General features: G+C 41.9%; 1 protein-coding gene across 10 annotated transcripts in view; it reads right to left on the bottom strand.

Moving 5' to 3' along the window:
* Positions 1 to 26,296, bottom strand: part of WDFY3 (WD repeat and FYVE domain containing 3) — a 137,020-nt gene that overhangs the window by 89,630 nt on the left and 21,094 nt on the right. For all 10 annotated transcript variants that reach the window (XM_048942756.1, XM_048942752.1, XM_048942759.1 and 7 more), the window contains exons 2-6: positions 18,173 to 18,267; positions 14,236 to 14,445; positions 8,330 to 8,453; positions 1,731 to 1,840; positions 549 to 710 (exon numbers count right to left, since the gene is read on the bottom strand). In XM_048942756.1, the coding sequence (XP_048798713.1) occupies positions 549 to 710; positions 1,731 to 1,840; positions 8,330 to 8,453; positions 14,236 to 14,415 (576 nt within the window). In that variant the 5' untranslated portion in view covers positions 14,416 to 14,445; positions 18,173 to 18,267. The remainder of the gene's footprint in view (positions 1 to 548; positions 711 to 1,730; positions 1,841 to 8,329; positions 8,454 to 14,235; positions 14,446 to 18,172; positions 18,268 to 26,296) is intronic.

The following is a 26,296-nucleotide window of genomic DNA, read 5'->3' as shown; positions in this document are numbered from 1 at the left end:
GGAATTCCTTCACAAAAACTCCATTTGGAACTTGGAAAGCAGGAGCAGGTTCCCTGGTCTCCCTGGCAAATCTGGAGAAAAGCATCTGGAAAAACGTGAGGGATAACTCTAACAGTAAATACAAGCTAAGATGGTTTACCCTCATATTTAAATTACTTCCAAATGCATTGTTTACTTCTGTAAGTAAAAGGAAATCAGGATATGTGAAATTAACTCACAGATTATTAACAATACTCACATTTTTTACTGTGTCTATTTCAATCAACAATGGCCAAAGATACCAAACATCAGATTAAAGGAGAACAACAGCAAATGCTTTGCTCCCTTTAGATAGCTGTGTGGAAGAGGTGCAGTAATTTTTTTTGAAGAAACACTTGCTGAGGACAGAAATCACAGGACAGACAGGACAAGACTTTAAACTCATCTGTGCTTCCAGAAACTCTAAGACTGCAGTTTGCAAAGAATCAAGTGAGAACAGTTTCTGGAGAATTCTCAAAAAGCATTTCCCCTCTTTTTGTAAGATCTATGACCTATTTTACCTTTCTTACCTGTACAAAGACTTTCTGTAGTAGCGCTCGGCGCTCTGCGAGAGGTAGCTCATTCTGTGCTCCTCCAACTACCTCAGGCACATGTGGAAGGTCAAAAAACAGATACAGACATTTAACGAGTGTGGAAGGCACTGACATTGTAGTCATGCAGTCCACGGTTTTCTGGGGAGAAAGAAAATAGAGCAAAACCACAGCTGAGCAGATTATTATACTCAAAATGTTATGCTCCTGTAATACAGTTGACACAGACACTGGTTCTTCCTTCTAACCCTTCCGAGCTGTCCAGATGGCAGTACAGACTTACCATCTATTTGCAAACTCCTACCTAAATAGTAACCTTAAAAACAGCATCCTAATTTATTTACACTACAGTAGCACCTAACAGCCACAGTCAGAAGCAGCCCCTGCACTACAGAAACCAAAACCAACAGCCTCTGCCAACAGGAGCTTGCAAGTCGATTACAACAGTTCAGCCAAGCCCTCATTAACCATCTATTTAACAGCACAAATGAGCACACAATTAGTCAATTCTTGCATTTGGATGGCAAGAAATTAGAAGTAGGAATAGGGAGCAAAGCAAAAGAAAACAAGAAAGCGTTATTGGTAAGGAAAGCCAAATTGGGCAGAGGCTGGTGACATACTAAATGTATGGCAGACGACATGCTGAGTTCTAATGGCAAATTAGAGCAGAAAGGGCAAACCACACAGCAGCCTGTATGTTGCCACAGATTGGTTCTCTAATGTGAGCAAGCAGTGGAACCAAAGGCAGAAGCAGTAATGTTTGTGATACCATTTGTTCATCATTGCTTTTGGCTTCCCCTTCTAGTAATGCATCCTACATAAACTGGGGGGCATGTATTGAGACTGAGTGATTTAGGCAGTGCATGTGACATGAATCTCTATGGAGGCTAAGCAGCAGCATGTTCAAGAAGCCTTTGGGGAACAATAACAATTGCCTGCAATAATTCTAACTTCAAGTTCCAAAAGAACAATTTTTAGGCAATTGAAACCACCAGGAGCTGAAGCAGAAATTCTGTGGCACCTCAGCAAAAAAGAGACCTTAACACAGAAAGCAGAAAGTAGCCCAGAGCATCATTCAATGTGTTCTCACAGTTCGTTATTGTGATTCTTGTGCGTCTCCAAGCCCCCAACTTTCATTAAGCGTTGCTGTTTAAGACTAACCTGTCCTGACGAAGCTAGTAAATTAATTGTAGTGAGCAACATCCAACCTCTACTTGCTTCTTCACTTTGATTGATTTCCAGAAACTGGACGATGGCACGACTTGCAGCCTCTGTAAGGGGGACCGGGTGAAAAGAAGGGAAGAGAAATACAAATTTAGTTTTAAAGTCTGCAGCATGGAAAACTTCCTCTCAACAGTCTGTGTGCTAAGCAAGAATCCAGCTCTAAAGTAATGCTTGCAGGAAAAAAAAGTAATAATTGAAAAAGGCAAGAAAAGGACTAGGTTCAGGCCTATTCTCTCCCAACACACATTCTTGCCTTCCACATGCACTTGGCTCTGATACTAATCTAGGCTGTAAAAAGTACATTTTAAGTATCATGTTTTCAACCAGAAGTCAGGTTGTGCAGTTGCAAGCAGCAACTGTTCTTTAAGCATTTTAGGTTTACCAAACACAACTTACTCTTTTTCAGGTGTATTAATTCACTATCACTTAGGAATTTATGTGGGAAAAGCTGATATTCATGGCCTGGAGCTGGGGGGAGAGGGTGAGGAACTGCACTGAAACAACAGTATGGACAATAAACAGACAGGACTAAAGGAAAAGAGACGCAAAAAGCCAGAAGGAATAAAAACAGGAAAATAAAGGTAAAAAAGACCAACAATTACCTCAGCACCATTCTACTGTTTGTTTGGGTTTTTTTTGTAAGATGAAAATGCTAACAACTTATGGTTACTTAGCATGAGGAAGGGACCACTTTTGAAATCAGAAGTGATTCTATACCAATGAGAGCATAAGTTAAATATTCAGCCTGGGAAATAAGTCATCCTTAATAAATATGAGCAAAATACAACACAAACAAGAATATAAATGAACTAAAAATGAAGTCCTAATTCATTGCTGTCTACATATATGTGTGTTAAGACATCTGTCATGCCAATAATGGGAAGTGCCCATAATACTTAAGGAAAACCTAAAATCGTTTTGCATTAATACTGCACATCAATCATCTTCAATGCTTTCAATGTCAGCTAGAACTGAAAAAGAAGTAATATTGATGAAGAAAGGAATTACAATGAAATTACAAAACAAGAAAGAAGTCTGCAGTTGAATCCATCTTCAATCTTGTTTTGTCTGCTCCATCTCCTGTCAGATTCCCCACAGTATACCTGTACATGAGCTTCTTCTAAGGTAAATGCACCCCTCTACTTGAAACTTGCTGGAGAATATCTTGAGCATTACGCCCAGCTTTGGTCCCACCCCAGTACAGGAAAGATGATGATGAAAAGGAGCTCAGCAGAGGACAACCAAGACACCAGAGCACTGCCCTGTGAGGAGAGGCTGAAAAACCACGACCCACTCAGCACAAGGAGAGCACCCCAGTGCTGACAGCAGGGATGCTACAAAGAGTCGGAGCCTGGCTTTTCACAGAGACCCAAGGCAAGAGACATGTGGCTTAAACTGAAACAAAAGAGACCAGACTGTGTGTAAGGAGACCTTCCCCCTCTGCGGGCAGCCAGACACTGGGACAGGCCCTGCAAGATTGTGCTGGCTCCAGCCTTGGAGATTTTCAAGGCCTAAGAGGCCTTGCAAAGAAAATGTGGTTTTCACTTATGTCCAGGAAAAAAAAAAAAAAAAAAAAAAAACCAACAACCAACTTTTGAAGTCATAATCCTAAAGAAAAATAGACAGAAAGAAAGATTGCAGGTAAAAATTAACACTTGTTTTGGTTTTGTAATGGCTGTTTTTTTTTTCCCAAAGATTTTGTTTTTGCAGCCTTATTTTGCCCTACAATTTTTCTGAACAAACCATCGGGTTTTCCAAGTCTGGGACTAAAGTAAGGGGAGGCATTCACCAAATCCCTGAATGGGACTGACCAAAATAAAATCAGACAGCATTTCCCCTCACTTTGGTATTGCAGGTTCCAAACGGTGGACATGCAGCAAACAACCACTTACTTGCCAACTTACCAATTCTGGGTGGGCAGTTTGTTTTCTGAAATAATTGGTCCTAAAAATTGACCATAAACAGAGCAGTACAGAACAAACAGGGTACCAACAGCCTCCTTTGGACACGGCTTTCAAAAGCCACCTGTGGAACACAGGCTCTCTTGGTATCTTTGAAAGTGAGAGACTGAGAGGTTAGGTATGTGCTTCTGAGAAAGCTGCCACACTGCTGGCATTCTAAACAGCAGAGCAGTCAAGCACTATAAATAGTTGCTTCAAAACTGTCAGTCTTAATTGAGCAGTACCTAAAACACAGACAGGATTTAAAGTGCAGGAATACATTCTTTTGTCATCTGCTCTGAGCAGGTTTGACAGCACACTATCCAGGATTCACTTCTATCGTCAGCAGTAGCCCTACTTTATTGCTTGTAATTTTTCCTTGTTTTGCAGTGCTCAAGAAATCCTTTTGATACCACACTCTCTGTGCCTGACCCAACACCCTCAGGCTTTTAACTTCTGCACAAGAAGCCACAGCATCTAGAATTTGGACGTGCAAGAACAGCAAGGAAGCAAAGAGATGAAGAACTATAAGGTAACATCCATACATAAATACCTTGACCATTCTATAGGCATGAGTAGATAACTATGATCACAGTTATAACCACAGTGAGGACAGTAGTCAGATTTTTCAACACTGAGCTGCTAAATACAGGAAAGAGGCTTGGTATACAACAACCAAATGGAATACAATGACCAAAGAAATTTCATACAGAAGAGGCAGCAGGGATGCTTTGTGTCTCTGACTTCAGAAGAGCAGCAGATAGAAACCTACAGGATAAGCTCTATTCAGATTGCTAACAAAAGCAACGTTTCATTAAAGGAAACATTCCTGTCTATAGCAACAGCAGTAAGAGTTACTTCAGCATTTACGTACATATTCTAGTAAACAGACCAATATCACTGTGCTATTTCATATTGTACTGCTATCTTCAGTATAGTACTAGTGGCAAAAGACTAGGTGGGTAAGTAAGGAAAGTGTCCATATGCACACCAGTGTGTTGGCAGTAAGGCTTTTCATGGAGCCCTCTCCTAAGCAAGCCCCCACTGCTCTACAAGGAGAATACCTGGAAATACACTCAGATGCCCAAGGAAGCATATACTTTCAGTGGGCCAACAAGTAAGAGAAGCACCACCTTAAACTAAAGAGGCAAGAAACCCTTATTCCATCAGGAATAGTGCAGTGTTGTCATCACAAGCAGGAGATATGAAGAGGAAATTATTATAATGAGGAATGTTACCAATTTGGTCTCCCAACATGGTTTTAAAGTAAGATAATGGTTGTCTTTAAACTTGTAAATTACAGAAATGCAGAAACTAAGTTTGATTAAAAAAGGGGGGAAAACAACCAAAAACAATAGGGTGTAAATAATAAATGAAGAAGCTGTTTCTGAAGGGAAGGAGGGATTACTTTAACAGTCTATAGAGAACTTAGTATGAACTTGTAAATACTGTGACAGATTCACAGAGAGCGTTGCAAATATGCAATGATACACTGCGTAAAATTAAAAGCTGCCTAAAACAGTGATGTATGCAGAGTAGCACCTACACTGAATAACTTAAACAAAAAGAAAAAAAATAAAACAACAACGCTTGAAATTCACCTTAAAAGGGATTAAAATATTCCAGCCCTATGATGAATCCTTTTGTTTTCTCACTCTGGGACTTGGGCAGAAGGTACTCAGTGGAAAGATGACCCAAAAGGTCTTTGGCTCGTGGCAGTTGTGCCCCAAGGAGCAGCTCTCCCATCCCATTGCACAGCAGCCAGCTCAGCACAGAAGGCCTGGGGGAGCACTCTGTCCTGCACTGACCCAGCTGCAATCCTTCAACATACACGTAAGACCTGATGCCTGAACTCATTTTTGCTGCCATTTTTGCCCCTGGCACAAATTATAATGATGGGCCAAACGTATGAGGGCATGTTGTTGAAATACCCAGGCTATATATTTATTTTATCTTGCAGCAATGGTGATATAACAGGAAGAGCTTGCCTCCAAGGTACGTGTTTTGCAAAATACAGAAGATGAAGTGCTACTTGCTCCCCATCATCTGTAGCCAAACTGACTGTTAGCAACCACATTCATTTTATCCACATTCCAACTGTCTCTGCACCTCGTTTCAGCAATCTATCTTTTCCAACTCAGAGCCAGATGCTCCCAAAAGGTTTATTTCAGAACAGGCTATGTAAGAAACAGAGGAGATTAGACATCCATTTTAGTACAGCACTATCATGATCTTTCAATCAATTCTGACATGAAATGGGATGCATTTGTTGAAAATCTGACAGCTCAAGAATTCAGAGGTAGCTGTCTTAACCGTAACCCCACCACCTTCCCAAATAAAATAAGTTGAGGCAAGGGAAACCAGACATCAGTCCTCATAGAGATGGTGACTGCAGTCACCTGCAAACTACGACTGCTCCACAGGACAGACCTCAGTGTGGAAGAAAATCTAACAGTTCTAATGTCTTCATCTTTATTACTCCATGGCTACATTCATACTGGACAAACAGTACAGCTGAAACTGTAGTTCAACACTACAATGGCAGTGTTAAGAGACTACGTAAGATAGAATGCTGGCATAGTTACTACTGAATCATGAAATGCTGTTCCGAGAAAACAACTGCAGTTTGCCAAGAATAACTGAGACGTGTCTGTGATGGCAGGCATTATTCACACAGCTACTACTTAAATATTAAAAGATCCGATGAAAAAACTGCATTGTGCTCCATCACAAGACAGAAAAAAAAACAGGTAACATTTATCATCCCACAGTCCCAACTAGAAAACACTGCCAACTGCATTTACATCTTTAAAGAGAAAAAGCAAGTTCTTTGAAAATTCTTTCCCTTTTGTTAACTAAAAGGGAAGTTCACTTTTAATAATCTTTGTGAGGAGATTTTGTTTCTAAAAACAAGCTCAGCAATTTTGTCCATTTAAACTGAGCACTTCATGCTATGAAGAACCTGCATTTGGATTCTCTCAGAGATATTTCCCACATAGAGCTCTTACTCTAAAAGCGTACTCTACCTACTAATAGCTATTAGGATACACTGTGTTATTTTGTTTGGTAGAAAAAGGACCTTTACAATATTTAAGCATAATTATTTTGTCTCTGAAAAAGAAAGTACTTTTAAAAAGCCTAGCTCTTTTCAATGTTACAGGGAACATTCACCTAGCTCTAAATAGTTCAACACAGCAGCACAAAAACCATGAATTTTAACAGTTTGTTAACTGGACATTGACAGAGAGCAAAATGCAACTCTGTGGCCTGGCCAAGAATCACAAAGCAATTGCAGTGCATGGAGCTAGCTACAAGGGCTTCCCACACTCAATCTACAAAAGTTATGTCAACAGAAGTTATGGCGGTCTTAACTGTACCAAAAAAAAACAGTACTGTTTTCCTCCTAATAAAACTATTGCTATTCATCATATTAAAGCTTACAAGAGTACTAACTTGTGTTTTTAAGTCACTGTAATTAAGTTTCCTAGCAAAGAAAAGAACAAAAGAAGAAAAGCCCTGAAGTTCAACAAAAAAAAAATCTACTCCGGGGCTGCAAGGATAGAAACCGGGCCATCTTGGAGCAGCCAAGGCAGAGATAACAGGTGAAGAACTAAGTAAATAGATGGCTGTTCTTAGTAAGATCCAGCAGGGAGGAGTGACAGGTGCTCCCCAACAAAAAGAACATTCAAGCCAACACCACCCTTCTGCTGGCTGGACATTCATGTCTCTTGTACACATATGGACACTGTGCTCCTGCTTTCCCTGCAGAGTACAGGTTCTATCTGCCATAGCTGTTTTTCCATACAGGATACTTTCCTGGTATTCACTCTACTTAAAATGGAGAGAAATTACAATTGGCACAATCTGTGACTGCTGACATCACGTGTAATACTTTGCAGAGCCTTTTTTAGCTCGCTATTTCCTCATTTGCCACCAAATCCAAACTGAGAAGCCAGGAGAGAACTTAAAACCATCTGGAAGGCAAAAAACTTGATATTGCTCAGAAAAACTCTCCTCTTGCCAGGAAACAATGCTCAGACAAGGAAGTCAAAGGGGAAGGTTAAGGCAACACGCCTTCCCAGCATATCATCTTCCAAAATGCAACTTCCAGAAAGAAGTCAGGGTCTGACACACCAATGGTTCAGCATAGAATGAAGTCTCCCTCAGGCATTCAACAGACCTTAAAGATGGGCCAAGACATATCTTCTCAGTGCTGGGGATGCTGGTCCTAATGTTCTGCTCACCATAATTCCACATCTTCCTATTAGCTTTGAGGCCAACAGATAATTTAAAGGTACAATTTAAACACAAACATATCTGAGGGACAAAACACCACCAACAAACACACTGAGCAAGCTACAGCAGCCATCTCCATGATCTTTTGTGTCCTCCTACTAGATGAGGCATCTCAGTGTACTCCCATCTTCAACAAGTTATCAAGTTTGTGGAACTTAATTGTCTTTATACTCTAGGCAGGAGGACTCAGTTTGCCTCATTTTCTCAGCCCTAAGAAACAGAACATGTTCTCCCTGTTAAGACTTCAATGCCCATACTTTCATCATGTACAAAAGCTCAACTTTGTGCCCCATGCAGTACCTGTGGATTTATTTGATGCTCTCCGTCGAATTTCAGTCACCATCAATCGTGACACTTGAGTAGTGAATTGTAAGAGATCAGAAAATTTTTCTGTCATTGTACTTGGAGGAGCATTTCCAAACACCTAAAATAAAAGAAAAATAAATAGATTTTAAAAATCGCCCTCCTTATATGGATCATTATAAACTGCCACTTCCTCATTGCAAACAGGAGGTACCACTATTGAGATCACCTTTTTATCTGCTGCATTATTCATCCTTGTAGTGTTTTTTCACAATGCACACTGTAAGATATAAGTATATGTGAAATTACGTCATCACAGGGAAGAAAGATCTGACAAATAAAGGGGGAAAAAGAGAACCATGAATTTTCTTGCACAACGAAAAACTCCCAGAGTGGGAAAGACCAGATTGCACACTAAGCGCTCCCACAGAACTTCCGTTTTAAGAGCAACTGTTTACTGTACGAACACATCCCATGGGGTGAACTCCAAGTACAGAATGATAAGCATGAAATATTCCAGAAGACACAAACTAGAAGTGACTATCCCAGCAAACCCCACAGGTCCCACAGTTCCCAACACCCCATTCTCCTTTCTTGAGATCCTCCTTAACATAGACTCACAGAATGGCCAGGGTTGGAAGGGACCTCAAGGACCATGAATCTTCAACACCCCTGCCATATGCAGGGCCACCAACCTCCACATTTAATACTAGACCAGGGCCCCATCAACCTGGCCTTGAACACCTCCAGGGACGGGGCATCCACAACCTCTCTGGGCAGCCTGTTCCAGCACCTCACCATTCTCCCTAAAGAATTTCTCTCTGACATCCAACCTAAATCTTCCCTCCCTCAACTTAAAACCATTTGCCTTGTCCTGCATAACACATAACATCAGTAGTCATCAACAATTTTTAAAAATTAATTGTTGCTTAATTCTACTAACTTCCTCTTCATGATTAAGTATTGATAGATATTTATATATATAAAATATTAGATATTAATTATTGAAAGAAACATCCCTTCCACATTCTGGTACTATCACTTGTGTCAGTGCTGAAAAAATGCAATAGCCTTCTGAATATCTGAGTATCTTGGTACTTCTCTGTAGACTCTGTAGACTCTTTTTTCCCCCCTCTCATGGCTAATTGCATATCCTGTAAGAGCACCGCTAACAAGCCAGGGTATTTGGATAACATTTTTTTAAAAAGCTTTTTTTTTCTTTTTGTTTTTAAGTAACATTTTAGATCAGCCTGTCATATTCACTTCTCAACAAGGGAATGAAATCATTAACAGCACATCTGGACTCGAACGCTCTTCAGCCTCTTCTCCCCTTCTCCTTTATCGGTGCTACTGCTGCAGGTGAGCTGTTGACATATCTGAGGTCACTCAGAAGTCTGGCTTCCTTCAATGACACTCACAACACCACACTGAACAGGGATGCAAGGCAATTGTGGCACTGAGTAGCTCTGCAACTGACAAGTTACTTAAAGAAAGTCTAATAAGCTAGAAGATTAAATGACCTTTCTTAAGGTTATTTTCTCCAATCCTCCCCCTCCCAGTGCATTAGCAGGAGGCTGGATTTGATGATCTCTCTCTTCCAACTGCTGCAATTCTGTGATTCAATTCCGTGTGTAAAGTTTTACTTCTTACCCCTTCACTCAGTGTCAATAGCTCTGGCATGTTAGAGAACAGCCAAAAATATTTCTCCTGCCTACTTGCATTTCAAAGACATGCTGAAACAGAGCCAGAAATACAAAATTAAAATTGAACACTATTTCCGCACTATAAAAATAGTTTTCACCAGAAACTTAGGTGTTTGTCACATAGGAAATTTCAGCTGCCATTACCAATGAAGAAAGCAGCCAGAAGTCCAGTCACTGGAGGTGACTTCTGAGGTCAACTAAGAAACACCTGCAAACTGGGATTGCAAAGCAGGGAGCATTCCAGCATCTTTCACAAAACTGATAGGCTACAAAAGGTGAGGAGGGCCCCAACGCACCCATGTTCCCTGCCATGACCTACTCAAGACCAGTCGGACTAGAACACACATTGGCAGAGTACCTTACTATCGCTTACAGCTTAAAGCTCAGACCAAGGAAAGAAGAAAATGGATGGGCACACTGTCTGACTTAAGATGGCTAATTGCCAGCAGATGATAGGAAAGGCAGAGTGTTCACAGCTGCAACACAAGGCTGACTGAGCAGATCTAGGTTGGAATGTTTTACCTCACAACCGAGGTTGCACTAAAATAAGCATGTTGGCATACTCCTTGACTAAAGGCAGTAACATACACGGAACAGGACACAAAGCATTTTAACAGCGAGTCGTCTTTCTTGTTAATACAAAAGGTGTGGTTCTTCCCAGGAAATTTAAGCAATTTATTGTATTCAAACATCACTTATTCAAAATATTAGCTTCTCCATCCATCCATTCACTTCTTTCATATACCTCAGGAGCTTTAGTAGCACATAGCAGCACAAGGCGCTGCACCACACCATTTCTGAGAACTGAGCTCACATGGATGCAGATCTCTGAAAGGAGGCTTTTGAAAACTTTTCCAGAGGACAAAAATTTCATGATTATGTACTGATTTAGCTTTTTGTTACGTCATGATTCGATATTTCACAAGCCTCCCTGAACAATGAGAAAAGAAATGTTCCAAGCACCCATTCATTAGCAAAAGTAAGACAGTTTAGGCTGCAGCAAGCTTCAGACATCCACATCCACATAAACAGAAGGCTGCTCTTGCGCCTCTGGATGTACTGATTAATAATCCTCAAAATAATCAGATCAAACCTCATTCCACACAACACTTCAGTTATCTCTGCCAAATCAATCAGTCCTAGGTGGTTAAGCAAATAAGCACCTGATCCATTAGCTGGCTGATGCTGGCCACATGCAGGCCCACGCGATGCAGGCTAACGCCTCACCTTAGATCTCTGCATCCGGTAGAAATCACCATTGTGTGCTTGGCTTATGGCAGCAGTACTAGAAGTACCCAATCTACCTTATACAAAGTAACTGAAGGATTCGGGATCTGATTCAACCAAGCTATTAACTGATACCATGAAATGTTTGCAGCTATTATCTTTGAGAAACAAGATTCTTTAAAAATGTTTTGATGTTTTCTTTCAACAGAAGCAGGTCTCACAGGAAAGCCACCTCCAAATTTAGCATCCATCAAGCCATCTCAGAATCAACATTTACCAGTTCTTCCACTGAACATTCTATGTAAGGCTTGTAATTAAAAGAAATATTTCACCCCTTCTATTATTTTTTTTTTTATTTCAATCAGCTTCTGACTTTGCCTTTGTCTGTCTTGCTAAGCTAGTGGGATTTTCCCAACATACACAGCTGATACTCCCAAAAAACACAAAGCTAGATAAGCCAAGAAAGCCACCTGCAGACTTTAGGAGTAACCCTCAAAAGAAGGCAGCATTAACCAGCAGCCTAGAAAAGAGAAACTACAGAAGTCAAAATAAACAGATGACATTGCAATTCTTCAACCTCTTGCACACAAGACGACAAGAATGAATTTGTGCAAAAGGCAAGGGGAAAAAAACCTGCAGTAGATGAGATTTGAGTGAAATCAGTTTTGTTTGTGCTACACTAACAGTTTGTTGACAACGCATAATGGTTATCAGTGCCTGCACAATTAGGAAGAAAAAGAGCACAAATACTACATGCTTTCAACACTGCACCACACAAAGGTTCTGAATTTACAGAGGTTGGAAAACAAAGGGACCACATCTGACAAAGGCCTCCATTTGAGGCAAGAAGGATAACTTCAGTATAAAGTTCACCAAGGAAAGGAAACTAAAGGTTCTTCAGGATTTAGAAAACTAAGATCCTATCAACAAAGTTCAGTGACGTACAGTGGAGGAGAGACATGCATGATTTAGGGAAGGAAAACCTGAAAAAACAGGGAGAAGACTAGCCAAAATGCCCTCTTACAAACGGAAACAGCAGAAGACATGCATACCATCTTGAAATCTTTAGATTTGGTGTCTGAGAACAGGTAGGCAAGAGCTGATTGTGACTAGAAAGAAATTTACAGTTAGTGGTTTGTTGTTTTTTGTTGTTTTTTTTTTCAGGACACTTGTTCAACATAAGTTGAACAAGAATAGGTGAGTGAGAACAAATGATGCAAAGACATGGGACAACTAAAATTGAGATGTAGCAGGATTAAGAAGGGACAAAGATCTATGAGGTGGAAAGACAGGAGAGTTGGAAGAAAGTGGAGTAATTAAGAGAAATTTTAAACTTCCTTTTTATCAAGTCTAATTAAAGACTGCTCTACATAAGTAGGACACTGATTGCTGCACCATATTCCTGCAAACTCAGCTGTATCACCAACTGGGGGGTTCTGTAAGTACAGTGCTACAACTAAGCACTACCATGGCCCAGGAACAAACAGTTTCTTCGCCTGGAGATTACAATGCAGTGCTGAAGTGAGTACGGGGGATATCCTCCCCTCTCAGAAGTATCAGCCACCTGAAACTACCAGAGGGAGAATTCCAGGTGTAATTGCAACAAAACGTTATTCACAGGCTCAAGCTAAGATTAAGATTCCACTGTGCACATTTGTAAAATAAATTTAAAAAAAAAAAAAAGCAAAACAAAACAAAAAATTAAGAAAGTTCATGGCTAGAGGGCATATGATCCAGGCAGATAAATTAAGGAGGAAGTGGGTGAGCCGAATTTTTTTCTCCAAGACTCACACAACAGGTTACCTGCAGCACTGGGAATAAGACCTGGGGCAACAGAACGACACTTGGGGGGGCTTATCTACTGAAGCCTGAAAATCCTATTACCACTACATCTAGACAAGGATTGCTTTTTCTACACAACATGCAAGCAGTCCAATGTGTAACACCATCAAAAGCCATATGTTCAGCAAAACATCAATCTAGAAAAGGAATTGGTTTTCCAATCAAGTTTTTCCCTTGTATAGCTTAATCAATGATTCTACTTCTCCACAGCAGCACACACGACCAGAAATCCTTCATTCAAGAAGAGATTCAGTAATAAGAGCTCAGGTCACAGCAGGAAAAAGATAAATGTAGATCTCTGTATCTCTGTACTGCTCAATCAAGAGCCTAAAGCTACTATCGAAGTTATTAGGCTCAATGAAGCGGCAAAGGAACTAAAAGGCATACAAGGCATGGAGAGGATTTAGCTCCTATCAATGCCAGTGGCAGCAGTCACAGCCCTGCTCCAAGCCATCTCAGTGCCTGAGCACAGGAGGCAGTAAAACAGGAATGTCACTGCACATGCAGCTATTGGATCCTCGCTGAAATCCAACTTGCCCAAGAAGAGTAAAACAGATTCACATAGGAAAAAGGCTGCGAGGGCAATGGGAATAGAGAATTTATCACATAAGAGAAAATAAAAAACATTCAGCTTACACAGTGTTGCAAAACCATATCTGACAAGAGAGAGCATGACTGTTTTCTCTAAATATGCATTAATACAGTGAGGGTCAAGAAGGGAGAAGTGTGATTTAGGCTCAGGAACAGTGCTGACACACAAACAAATGGCTACAAATTTGCCACAACTAAGCTTAAGTTAGAATCACCTCTAAAAGAGAATAAAGACTGCAGCAGCAGACAACTTCACCCTGGAGAACATCTCATAGGGTACTGTTTCCCAGAAGATAAAGGTGCCTACAAAGACAGTAAGGTGTGCAGGAAAGCATCTCAGAAACAGTCCTGACAGAAGAAAATCTCCAACGATGGGTTCATCCACTTACACAACAGTACATGAGGAAAACATGGAAAAAAAATACAGTATGCCAATGAAAGAGCAAGTTCCATTCTGCTAGAACCAGAGGTCCTGAGGAAACACAATAAGAGCAGCTGGTTACAATAAAGCAAAAGTCTCTCACAGACTCTCTGGCTTACCCTGTTAAATACTGGCAGCATCATGTACAGTTTTTCCTCCTGTTCTTTCTGGGTCATATGCCGGGGAGGGTGGCAGAGCTCTGTGAAGAGGCGCCGCAGGTGCATCAGCCCCAGCGCATTGTCCTGGGGGCTGCACTCCTCCTGCCGGGGCCGGCCCATGATCCTCTTCACCATATTCATCCTGACTGGCTTCTGGAGCTCCCCTGCGTCCTGTGCAGAAACAAACACAAACCACTGAGTGCAAGAAAGTCAGGAGCCATCCCATAGCAGCTTGTAAATGCACAGCAGCCCCTCTTGCAGCAAAGTTCCATGCCACAGTTAGCACTGTTAGGTACCTGTACGTGCCAGGAATTGATTAGCATGTGCCTGCAGGGTTTGAAGCAAACAGCTTGCAACAGGGCAACACTCAACACCCTCCAGCACCAATCACAGCTGCACAGCAAAACACTTCGGTGCAGTTTCGGAGATGGTTTTGTGATTCTTCAATACTCATCTCAGAGCATTTAGAGAAATACAACTGACATGTTGCAAAGCATTCTCAAAATAATTCTAGAATACAATTAGTACCAGTTCTGTATGTTACACTGTACCCAAACAAGGCCTAAACACCTTGGACATCGACTTCATCAATACAAAGGCACACGTAGGTTTTTTTTTTCCCTTGACTTCCGTAGGGCAAGCAGACACTGCCTTCCTACAGACTTATTGCTGACCTCACACCATAGCTGTCCAATGCACAGGAAAGCTCCCCTCACCATCTCCCTCCTGGAGCACAGGTAGCTCACTGTAATGCTTCTCACTGATACCAGTTAGCACCTGTGTGCAGCCCTGCACTATTCTGCAAAGCAACATGGGCCACTCTCTTCTGTACCTGAGACTGAAGTCTGTACAAGGATCTCAGAAGGGAATTGAGTGGCTCAGAGTAGATAAATCACTCAGATGTAGCCTGTTGTACGCTACTGCAAAAGGGACCGTTGTCCTGCTCACCTTCAGGTATGGGAAGGAGTGAAGGGGAACAGAAAATGATTTCTACAGGTGAATTTATGGAGAGCAAAAATGAAAGAGTCAATGGAATTACAGCGTCCACTTCTCAGTGCTTAAAGACTGTTGAAAAACTGAAGAAGGTCAGTAAAAGCGATAAAAATTATTCAAGGATAGAAAATGCCTTACAGCAACAAATGTCAAGAAGTTGATCTATTTAAATTACCAAAAAAAGAGGTCATCATGAAGGGTCAATTATGAAAAGGAGAAGTGATTATACCAAAGGTGCTGCGACTGGAATAACAGAGGGAAATACCAGTTACTGAGGAACCATTAAATCCAGAGACAAAGTCATCAGACAGCAGCTGGGAAAAAAAAAAAAGAGGGGGGAGGAACACCTCATTACAAACTAGAATGAAGTTTCTAATACTGAAGATAATTAACCAACTGCTGGTAGGAGGAATTTAACAAGAATAACTTCATCTTCTGCCTAAACCAAGATGAAATACCCTTCTGGAATGCATCGGTAAAACTGTATTTTAATCTCAGGTTAAAAAAAAAAAAAATTAAAAAAAAAGATTGAATACTGTGGCATAAAAACTGGCAACGAATACTGTGGTATAAAAAACACACCAAAAAAAAAAAACCCCAAAAAAACGAATCAAGAAGCCACTAAAAAAACATCTAAGCTTTCCTAACATACATCCCAGCAACTGTAGCCAGCCTATGCTGGAAATCTGCACTGACCTTTCACATTTCAAGAGAAATGATACAAAAGTGGCTGTGGTCTTTTACCATGCTATCCTCAAGATATAACAGGTTACAGACTTCAGGTCAGGAAGATACATGCAATATAGGATGAAATAAATAGGACAGGATGAGAAGTAACAGGCTTAAGCTGCACTAGGGGAGGTTCAGGTTGGATATTAGGAGATATTTCTTCTCAAAAAGAGCAGTGAGGCATTGGCACAGGCTGCCCAGGGAGGTGATGCAGTCTCTGCCCCTGGAGGTGCTCTCAGGATCTGTGGAGATGTGGCACTGAGGGAGGATGTGGTCAGTGGGCATGGTGGGGATGGGTTGGGGTTGGAGTAGATTACCTTAGTGGTCTTTTCCAACTTGTATGATCCTATGAAACAGCACAGTTCCTGGAGGAATCCCAAACTCTTTCCCAAACCGTTCAGATTGGGAGTTCTTCTCACGCTATGACAGCAGGATAATTGATCTAAATGAAATATGGAATACTGCACCTGAGACAAAACTTTGCTGCCTGAGCAGTGGTGGGGGAGGGAAGGAAGCTGTATTTTAGTGTTATTAAACTCCTTCATAGATGATCTTGAAATTTCTTTTAGTGACTCACACAATACTGATAACTCCATATACAATACACAGAATATGTTGTCATTCCACCCACCACTGCTGTTGACTTTTGCTAGTTCTGCCAGTTCTTCTATTAAATCAGCAATATCCTGTGACTTCATTTAGCCTAAGCACACACTGAGGATGGCAGTTTGCACTACTTCAGCCACACAACGGTACTTCAAGAATTGGCTATACTAGCATTGTCCAAGAAGCCCAACTTAATGGTGTGTGCTGTATGTACTACTCTTGGAATTATGCTGAAAACAAGTCCCATTGTATTTCTGTCAGAAAACAGGTGAGCAGGGGCTCTATGCAACAACATCACTGAGAAGTGAATACATATCTGAGGCGTTCTTTCAAATTTCATTTTTTTTTTCACTCCAAATATAGCCTATTTTTATTATTGTGGAAATACAGGAAGATAACCTGAATTAGGTCTCAAGTTATATGAGAAGGACAATTCATTATTTACAGAAGGTAAAGATTCCTTACTGTGGATCTGAATAACAGTACTTACTTATCCTATTTCAACATTGAGATGTTTAAGCTCATCTAAAATTTTTTTTAAATACTGGGAGAAATGGTACACAAGAAATACTGCACTGGGAAGGAGTACAGCTGTTTGCTGAGTGTAAGAACAAGCACTGGTTGGGATTATACCCCACACAAACATTTTGACTGGAGTTGTTTGTTTTGTCTTATGACCACCAACAGAAAGCAGTATACCTCAACCTTTCACTGCCAACAGAGCATCCAGAACAAAGGCACTTCCTATTGTACCACCTGAAAACATCTGCACCATCTTCTTCCAGCCAGCACCACACATGACTTGGATTCAGCTCTAAGGCTGATATTCTCCTTTATGTCATAAACTATTCTAGAATTTGCAGTAATAGCCACAGCCCCTGTTTGCACCTGCCTACTCAAAGCACGTAGAAATTGATGAACGTTGCACAGCCAAAGTCTACAACACCCTGCATCTCCTGCATCACCCCACACTGTCATAGTGCTGATATCCACAGGCCATCAGTGGGAAGCATTTGGAAGCCAAATCCAACAATGCATTGGGGCTCCATAAGCAGTACTTCAGGAAGGTTTGATCAGAAGAACAAACTGAGCCCACCCAGGTCATACTTTCCTGTGCCAACTCCATTCACAGACACTGCACAGAGCAGCAGAGATGACGGATGCCACGCACTCCCAAAACACTTGAAATCCATTTGCAGAGGTGAAGGCAACCTTTAACGGTGCAAGGTTTGCAGTGGGCCAGGTCAGCACACATTGCATTCTGGGCACCAGCACTGGGAATTCACTGTGTAAGGATGGCGAGATCTCTCCTGCTCTTCCTGTCAGCTCCTCCCAATTATTCACATGTACTTTGCAGATGCATTTCTATTTGCCTTTACACAAATACATAAAAACCTAAGTTTGGTTTGAGCAAAGCAATTTTAAATTGACAGCGTTCCAATGGTGCCCATGCTAACCCTGTTTCTAAGACAGCAAACCAAGTGCCTCACACAGGACCTGGGGAGGAGCGTGGCAGTTACAAACCAAAAGGTTGCTTCTGCAGACGCTCTCTGGTACTCACAGCACTGACCTCTATAGCATTCCTGGGATCGGGGCCAACAGCCTCAGGAAAACAGAGCCCATTCCTTTCTGAGGTTCCTCTTCAATAGCAATGCTGTCCATTCACTGGGGAAGGTAAGGAAAGAACAGAGGTTAGAACACAAACATGCCAATAATAGCAGAGCTTTGCTATGCTGCAAAGAGCTGTTGCTCCTAGGATATCTGTGAGAGCAATGATTTCAGCTCTGATTCCCCACCTGCCATGTTCAGCACCATCAGTGTAGGTACCTATGCCATATACAGACATATCCCACATCAACAAGGAAAACCTCGTAGCAGTACAAATATACACTTAGTGAATTTTATTTTGTACAGTAAAAATAACAAAGATTTTAGGAGGGAAAAAAAAAAAAAAAAACACCACAGAAGTGAAAAACAGCAGTATATGATCACTATGCCTTCAGAAGACTTTGCCAGAGAGGCAGCATTCACACAGCTCTTGGCTCAAAAGGATGTGGTGCTTAATAACTATACAGTGTTTTGATCCAACCTCACCGCAAGCATTGAAAATAGAACTCAACTTGTTGGCAAGTTCATGAGCTCAGCAGTAACAGCCACACCTTTGCATATCATGAACAAGTTCTTTGGTTAGGATCTAGTATTTTTTATTTTTAAATACAGTCAATGGAAATCTTACGTATGGGCTGCAGATCAGAACAAACTGCATTTAGGCCAGGCTTAATTAGCACTGCCTATATTGCCAAAGCTCAACTGACCAGTTGTTGTACTGCAAGCACCCAAACTCTGTGAGCTTGCTTGAGCAGAAATCAGAGTGCAACATCAGCAGTTCCTCCGGCTTCCATCAAAAAATAAAACAACAAATCGCTGTTAGGAAGTGAAACCACATAGACAGCTTCTGACCCCCCTTCCACAAGCATTACTTACTCAGCATGAAATAAGAAACAGTTAGAATCCTGTGGGAGCACCTATTAGGGCCTGCACACACCAAGCTGCCTGTTCTATGAACACTTTCCATAGCATGCATGGAGCACCTTGTCTCCTAAAGTCTCGATCCCTTACACTGCCCTACTTCCGTATTAGAAGTGCATCAGGGCCACGCTGACCTAAGAAATACTTGGTCACAGAATGGGACAGCTCTAATCCACAGTCCCAAAACCAAAATGCACAGGGGACAGAAGGAGCTGTATGAACATATCCCACAGGAGCTGAACAGCTCTCTCAGTGCCAAAAATAAACCACTCCCACTTTAATTATGTCAACTAATCTTTAGCATCAGACAAACTCAAATGCTCTCTGTTGTCATCGGCAGAATCACCAACAGTGGCTGCAAAGCCAATGGCACGCCCTATTTATTCCACAACAACAAGCAGAGAAAAAGAAGAAGGCAGCTCAGAAAAATGTGAATTTTGAGTATGCCAGAAGTTTGACATCATCACAAGTGTAACTAAATCAAACAACATTACAGCTCAGTTTTCAGCATCCTGGCCACAACAGCAATGCTCTGTGAGCAGCCGGCACAGCTCAGGCTCTATCGGCCTCTCCACATTCCCCCTCCAGGGAAGTGAGGTGGCAGGCCCACACATATCCGAGCACACAGAGAGCAGGGACAGACAGCAGCACTGTCTTCCCAGCATGCCAGACATGGACAAAAACAGTGCCACACATTCTGAGAAAGCAGAACCACTTTGACCAATTGCCACAGCATGGCCTGGCCTGGCCTGCTTCCTTGGTTCCTCCCAAGTCTCCTCTGTAAAGGATCAACATGTCTGGGAAATGCAATGGTACAGCAAGTGCAGAAAACAAAACCCTTCCTCTTCATCGTTGAGGCAAGGATCTGTGTTCTCCCAACAATCCAGACTCACATTCATCCATCTTAAAGGATCATTTGGGCACACAGCAAACAGCCCTATCCATCTACGCCCGCCCCTTGTGGGCACAACAGAGTTCCCCTAGTCTAACAGCAGGCACCTAAAGGATTCTGCAGCCATTCTACATATGGACCTTCTGAGGCAGCGTCAGCCACTGACAGAGTGCCAAGCAGAGAAGCAAGGCAATACTGAATAGGGCTGCACTGTTCCAGGTATACGAGGAGCAGAGACATGGCATCTCACTTGCTACTGACAGCTCTCTCCTTGGCAACCTCAAATGTCCCACAGGGCTCTGACACCCAATACTGAAGAGGAGCACACAAAGACTCAAACTGGCCATTCAGCAATAGAAGTCTTCTCATAACCATTTTGGAAACGTGTAAGTAGGAATTATGTTCTGAAAAAGGAAATGACGTGCAACACTATTACAGGATGTCACCAGGTTTCTGTCTGCTGAACACAACACTACCTCTGTGATCCCTCACCCACCAGAGCACATCCTCACCTATGCGTGCACATGCAGGGCACGGTTCAGCAGAGCAAGTGCCAGCACCATGGAGAATCCAACATCATATCTCCTGACTTTATTTCCATGGCTCACCACTGACCTCTGGCAGTGAGCACATCTATTTTCCAGAAATCAGGTGTCGTTCAGGAAAAAAAGCTTCAGTGTCTAAAACACCTCTGCTCCCATGCAAGCCCTGCATAAAGCTCCTGCTGCACTGTAGTGTGACCTCTGAGTTCAAGGAGTGATAACATATCATTTCCAATCACTTTCCCAAAGCATAGAATTGGGGTGGTCTGCTTGAACAGGACCGATAAAACCCTAACTGATACTTCACAGTAATTCTCAGAAGAGTTCAGGCTGACAGGCACTCCTTGAGGAGCTTACTTGCACAGTTTGAATAATTATGTACAGTTATTCCTTCTCCTATCAAAAATGCTTTTCCAGCAGATGAATACGATTTTTCTTCTGGTGTTATTTAAAACACACAATGCATTGGTCAGTACGTATTAAATTTAAAGCACTTTTTGTTACTTTAAAAACAACAGAAACAAAGGCCAATTGAACTTTGACTATGGCATTTCCAAACATTTTTCTTTAGAACTGGTAGTGATAAGTATAAATTCATGTCCAACGATGCAGAAGTGATTTCTGGCTTGGATAGTGCCTATGAGCTGTCACTACTTCTTCCTCCCTGTCCATTTCAGTACTTTGCTTGCTTTGACACAGAACATTGGCAGCACTGCAGTGACCTCCCAAGCACAGATTTCAGTCCTAATTTTGCAGAGGATCAATATCTCCCTACTTTCTAGACACTCGCTTATGAAAGTCCAAAAATCAACACAACTTGCTGCTTCCCTCACCAGACACTCCACAAAAAATGCTGGAACTCAAATCACTCTGTTCTTAGGAAGAAGCAAAAAGAAAAAGAACTGCCATAAAATCCACTCAATTTTCCCCTCACGTCTGAAATCCATAAAAGAAGCACAAGCACTATCCAGTTCAGCTATATTCCCCTCACTTTACCACTTGGCAGACAAAGGAGGCTTAACCAAGTTGTAACATACTGTATTGGTGCCATCACCATATAAAAATGAGAGCCCTAAAAAAGCATCACGTATTTTGTTACGTACCACAGGTGTTCAACAGAAACCTATTCAGATCTCAGCAGCCTTTTCACTACCCACTGGCAGGTTCTGCCAAGTTACAAAAAGCCATATGTGTGTAATGCCAGAGGAATGTTTTGGTTTTCTGTAGTAAGACTTGTCAGTGCAAGAAAAGCAAAGCACTGATCATAGAATCGTAGAATCTCTGAAGTTGGAAAAGACCTCCAAGATCACCCAGTCCATCCATCCACCTATCACTGATATTCCCCACTAAACCATGTCCCTCAGTGAACGTTTCCTGAACACCTCCCAGTCGGTGATTCCACCACCTCTCTGGGCAGCCCATTCCATCACCTGACCACTCTCTAGAGAAGAAGCATTTCCTAACATCCAACCTGAATCTCCCCTAGTGCAACTTGAGGCCATTCCCTCTCATCCTGATACTGAAGCCTGAGCTGCTGGAAATTAAATACAGCACTCGAGTGCTGGTAGCCCACATAATGGGGATTAAAACACTGCTTCTAACTGAAAGCAAAGGCATTGCAGCATTATATTCAATGCAGGTCCAACTTCTGCCTGTTCCAGCAGCAACGCACACCTAGAACACATGTCCCAGACCACGGGCAGTACAAGGGACATGAATGTACAGCACACTATTCGGACAGGCCAGGCTCAGGAGGTCAGGACCACATGCTGCCAGTAGGAGCCAGTGTCTGAATTCTCATGGTTTGCATTCCAGTCATACTGCCAAACAGGCTCCACTGACCTCATGAACCGGGAAGATGAAGGAGGAAAATGCATCCCAGCACACAGTTCACCTTCTCATAGACAGAGCCTAGAGGTTTACAGCAGAAAACACCAAAAACGACAGAGGAGCCTACTGACATTTATCATCACAGTCTCTTAAACTTTTCTTACCAAATATTACTTCATTCACCTTCAACTTAGCACAGAACGTGGCAATCCGTAACTCAGTGTTGTCCCTCTTCCCAAGAGCTGGAATAACGCAACTCAGAAAGCAGGGAACACAAGAAGGATTGTACCAGATAGGGCAGGGAACATCCCACACACCCCACAGCCAAACACCACCACTGCCTGAAACACAACCAGCAGTTACCAGCACAGAGGAGGGGATCTTGCATGCTCTGGTCTCAATCTCAGACATCACTGCCATATGACTGTGTGACAAAGCATGATTTGAGGCACAACATTCTGCTCTGATGCACAGTTCTGTGCTCTCTCCGAGCTCCAAACATATACATAAGCACTGATAAGCACTGTAGCCATGTTAAGCCTCTGCTTTTCACACACAGTGGCAGATACACTGCCTGATGCCAGTTATAACTGAACTAAAGATAACGCAAATGCCTCAGCTGGTATTCCCTACAACAGTATTTGGGGAAGAGGGGTAGGGAGATGGGAAGCAAGCTATTCCAAATCCAGAGGCAACCTCAAAACACTTCCAAATTCAACTGCAGAAGGGAGGATGACAACAAAACGGGTCATAATGGCCAAGTATTACAGCCAGCTTCCCAGATACAACTGCTAAGCATTGCTCCCTGTCACTGAACTCACTCATGAGTGACAAAAAAAAAAAACCACAAAACAGCCAAACCCTCCTCAAATGATGCTGCATTCACCAGATAGGCCCCATGTCCTCCTATGCCTTTCAAGCAATTCTCATGTATTCCAGAAAGATCCCAATCTTACATAGGTTTTACTTCAGCCAGATTAATCTCAACATTGTAAAGCATGGAGAAGATAAACGCAAAGTGTTGATGAGGTAAAACAGAAGGAGCCATAACCTTACAGAGCTGCATTCATGTCTCCCCCAGAAGCAGCCCATATGCAGAGGCAAAACAACAACACACAACTTCCATGCTTTGGCAGATTAGGCTTCACGAGCAATGAAAGTTAAACACCATTGACTCAGACTTTTAAAAAGGAACATGGAAGTCAAGGAAACAAAGCAAGTCTCATTCAGTTTGGGCAAGTTCCATGGGACAGCCTAGGTCTTGCCTCGGTGTTGATGCAGTCACTGTAAGAGTCACAAAGATGTAATGCAGCCCCTGATCTCTATGCCACTGCAAGGAAGAAGAAATGCTCCACCAGTTGAGCACTTACATTAAGTCAAGGCCAAAACTACACTGGAAAAAGGAATAAGAAAATTTTAGCGCTCGCTCAATGTTATTTTGCTCTTTAATTACTTCCTAATTAAATTTGCAAGCTTTGATAATATCTACACTTCTATAAGCTGATGCTCCAAATGGAAATAAATGCTAATTCCCTCTCAAAATGAACCATCAAAAACTTGTACATTTAAATAAATTAGGAAAATTCATTTCAAGCTGTCTTCAGAATATTCTCACGTACTGCATTCAATCCCTAATTTACAAAACTCCCTGCCAAGGAGACATTAATCCACTATCATTCAGGCTGCCTTCTGCTCTTATGAGCAAAAAATGCGCTTTTTGAACAGAGAAATCAGAATCTGTCAGGATTAAGAAACTCACCTCAAGATGCTCTCCATATAGATACATTAAATTGACTTGAACATCACTTGCAGCATTAAACTTAAATTAATTACACTGCTTGAAAGCGAGCATTAAGCTTTTAAGTAGAGGTTTTCAAATTCAGTAATTAGGTCTTATTACAGCACTGACTCCTGTCATGGAAATGCTGGCTATTCTTTGTATTTAAGAACAGAACAACACAAGTTGGAAGTCATCCACGAAGGTGAAATGCTCCAACCTTGGCTCGGCACAGGGTCAGCTCAGATCAGGTTGCTTGGAGCCACACTGAACTCCAAGCATCTCCAAGGAAATCGCACTGCTTCTCTGAGAAATGAGCTGCTTGGCTGCTATCACAGTGGAGGTGGAAATTTTTGTTGTGTTATTTACCTTGCCAAGTGCCCCTCATCTCTGTGCAAGAGGTGCACCCAAGAGGTTGGACAGGCAAGCTTTCTACAGTGGTCATCCCTTCTGAAATCAGGGTTAGCAGTGATGTACATACTTCAAGTTGATCAAATACCCACAGAAAAGACATAAATTAGACCAATCAAATATACATTCAAACAACAACTCTGTTACTTAAACAACCCTTAATATCGTGTATGAAAGAATTTAAAAAAAAAATCTTCCTGAACAAACATAACATTCTGCTTCATCAAATCAGAATCCAGTAAAATAGAGAGGGATTCTGTTCATTTCAGAAAGTTAATGCCCTGCTAATCCTTTAGCTCTCCACAGAAATAAATACATATATAAACCCTTTGGACACAGAGACAAGCCCTGATTACCTAAATTTCTGAAACCTGGAGGTCAGCTATCTCCCTGAGGACAGAAGCTCAGGCAGCTTTGATGATATTTTGAAGAGTTGCAGAACAATTTTAGGTGCTATTTTACAACATCTTGGGGTCACAGCAGGATGCTATTTCTCTGTTTCAGTAAGAAGCGTTTAAGTTGTTCCAAATAATACACACAAAAGTAAGTAAAGATTTTTCCCTCTTAATTAGTGTCAACGTGCCACTTTGCTCAATACAGCCCAACTCAGTGGTGCTGTATTACATAATGTAATCGATATAACAGTATAAATTAGCTGCTAATTTGAAGCTCATATTAGTTATTTACTCTTTAATTAATCACAAAAATACAATCTCCTAACAGGGACTGAAGGCTGACCTATATTAAAAAGCCACAGGCTATCGGCAGAACAAAGATGAAGCCAGGCTCTTCACAACAACCAATGCACAGTGGGAAAATGAAACAATAGGCATAACTCGAAACAACAGAGGCTACAACTGCTTGTAAAGGAGTAGCGTTCTTCCTGAGGACAGTCATGCAAGGAATTAGTGCTAAGGAAGGAGCAGTGTGGACGAAGGGCCGGCCAGGCCGCACGCAGTTCCCATCAGTGCTCCTGCTCTGGGCTCAGCACACTGCTCACACCACTTCTGGGCTTCTCTGGGGCCGGGAAGGAATTGCTTGCAGGGCAGCTTTGATTTCCGGACTGTGAGCTCACTATTTCTGGTCTGAACAACAGCCTTCCTGGTCAGCAGCCTTAGGCTTTAAGGGCATGTACTGCAAGACATGGCTTCCCCTCTAAATAACATGTCACTGTTCAGGGAAGGCTGTACCTCTTTTTGGTGTATACTGTTCAATGCTGTTCACTACTCAGAGTGGAAATGGCAGCAACCGAGCAAGTTGAGGGTGATGGTATATATAAATCCTAAAAATAAAGCCTCGCTTCTTTGTTTCATCATAGGCTACATCACACATCTTCAATGGTGCAGCTACCAGAGGTTTCAGTTTCCCAGCACCCACCTACGAACTAAACAGCACTAAATGTCCCAATAACCATGTGGGCCTGCAGTGCAAAATCAGAGAGGAGCACCCGAAGTCAAAGACCACTGTCCCATTCACAGATCTCAAACCTGAAAAGAGGAATCCCACAGCCTATGCTGCTCGGCACTGGCACTCAGACTGAGGAAATTTATTTCTCCTTTAACCAAAGAGAACACAAAGGACCACACGCCTGGCTCTAAAATAAATACAAGAAGGATATGCACGCAGTCGCTCCAAAAGTTATGCACAGCACTTCTGCTTGTGTGATCCTTCCTCATTTTTCTCAAAGTAGCGCTCTTCAGTTTTAACTCAGCA

This window comes from Lagopus muta, chromosome 4 (genome assembly GCF_023343835.1).
Source record: "Lagopus muta isolate bLagMut1 chromosome 4, bLagMut1 primary, whole genome shotgun sequence".
NCBI lineage: Eukaryota > Metazoa > Chordata > Aves > Galliformes > Phasianidae > Lagopus > Lagopus muta.
The sequence above is the reverse complement of the archived record's forward strand: the minus strand, read 5'-3'. Positions and strand labels throughout refer to the sequence as shown.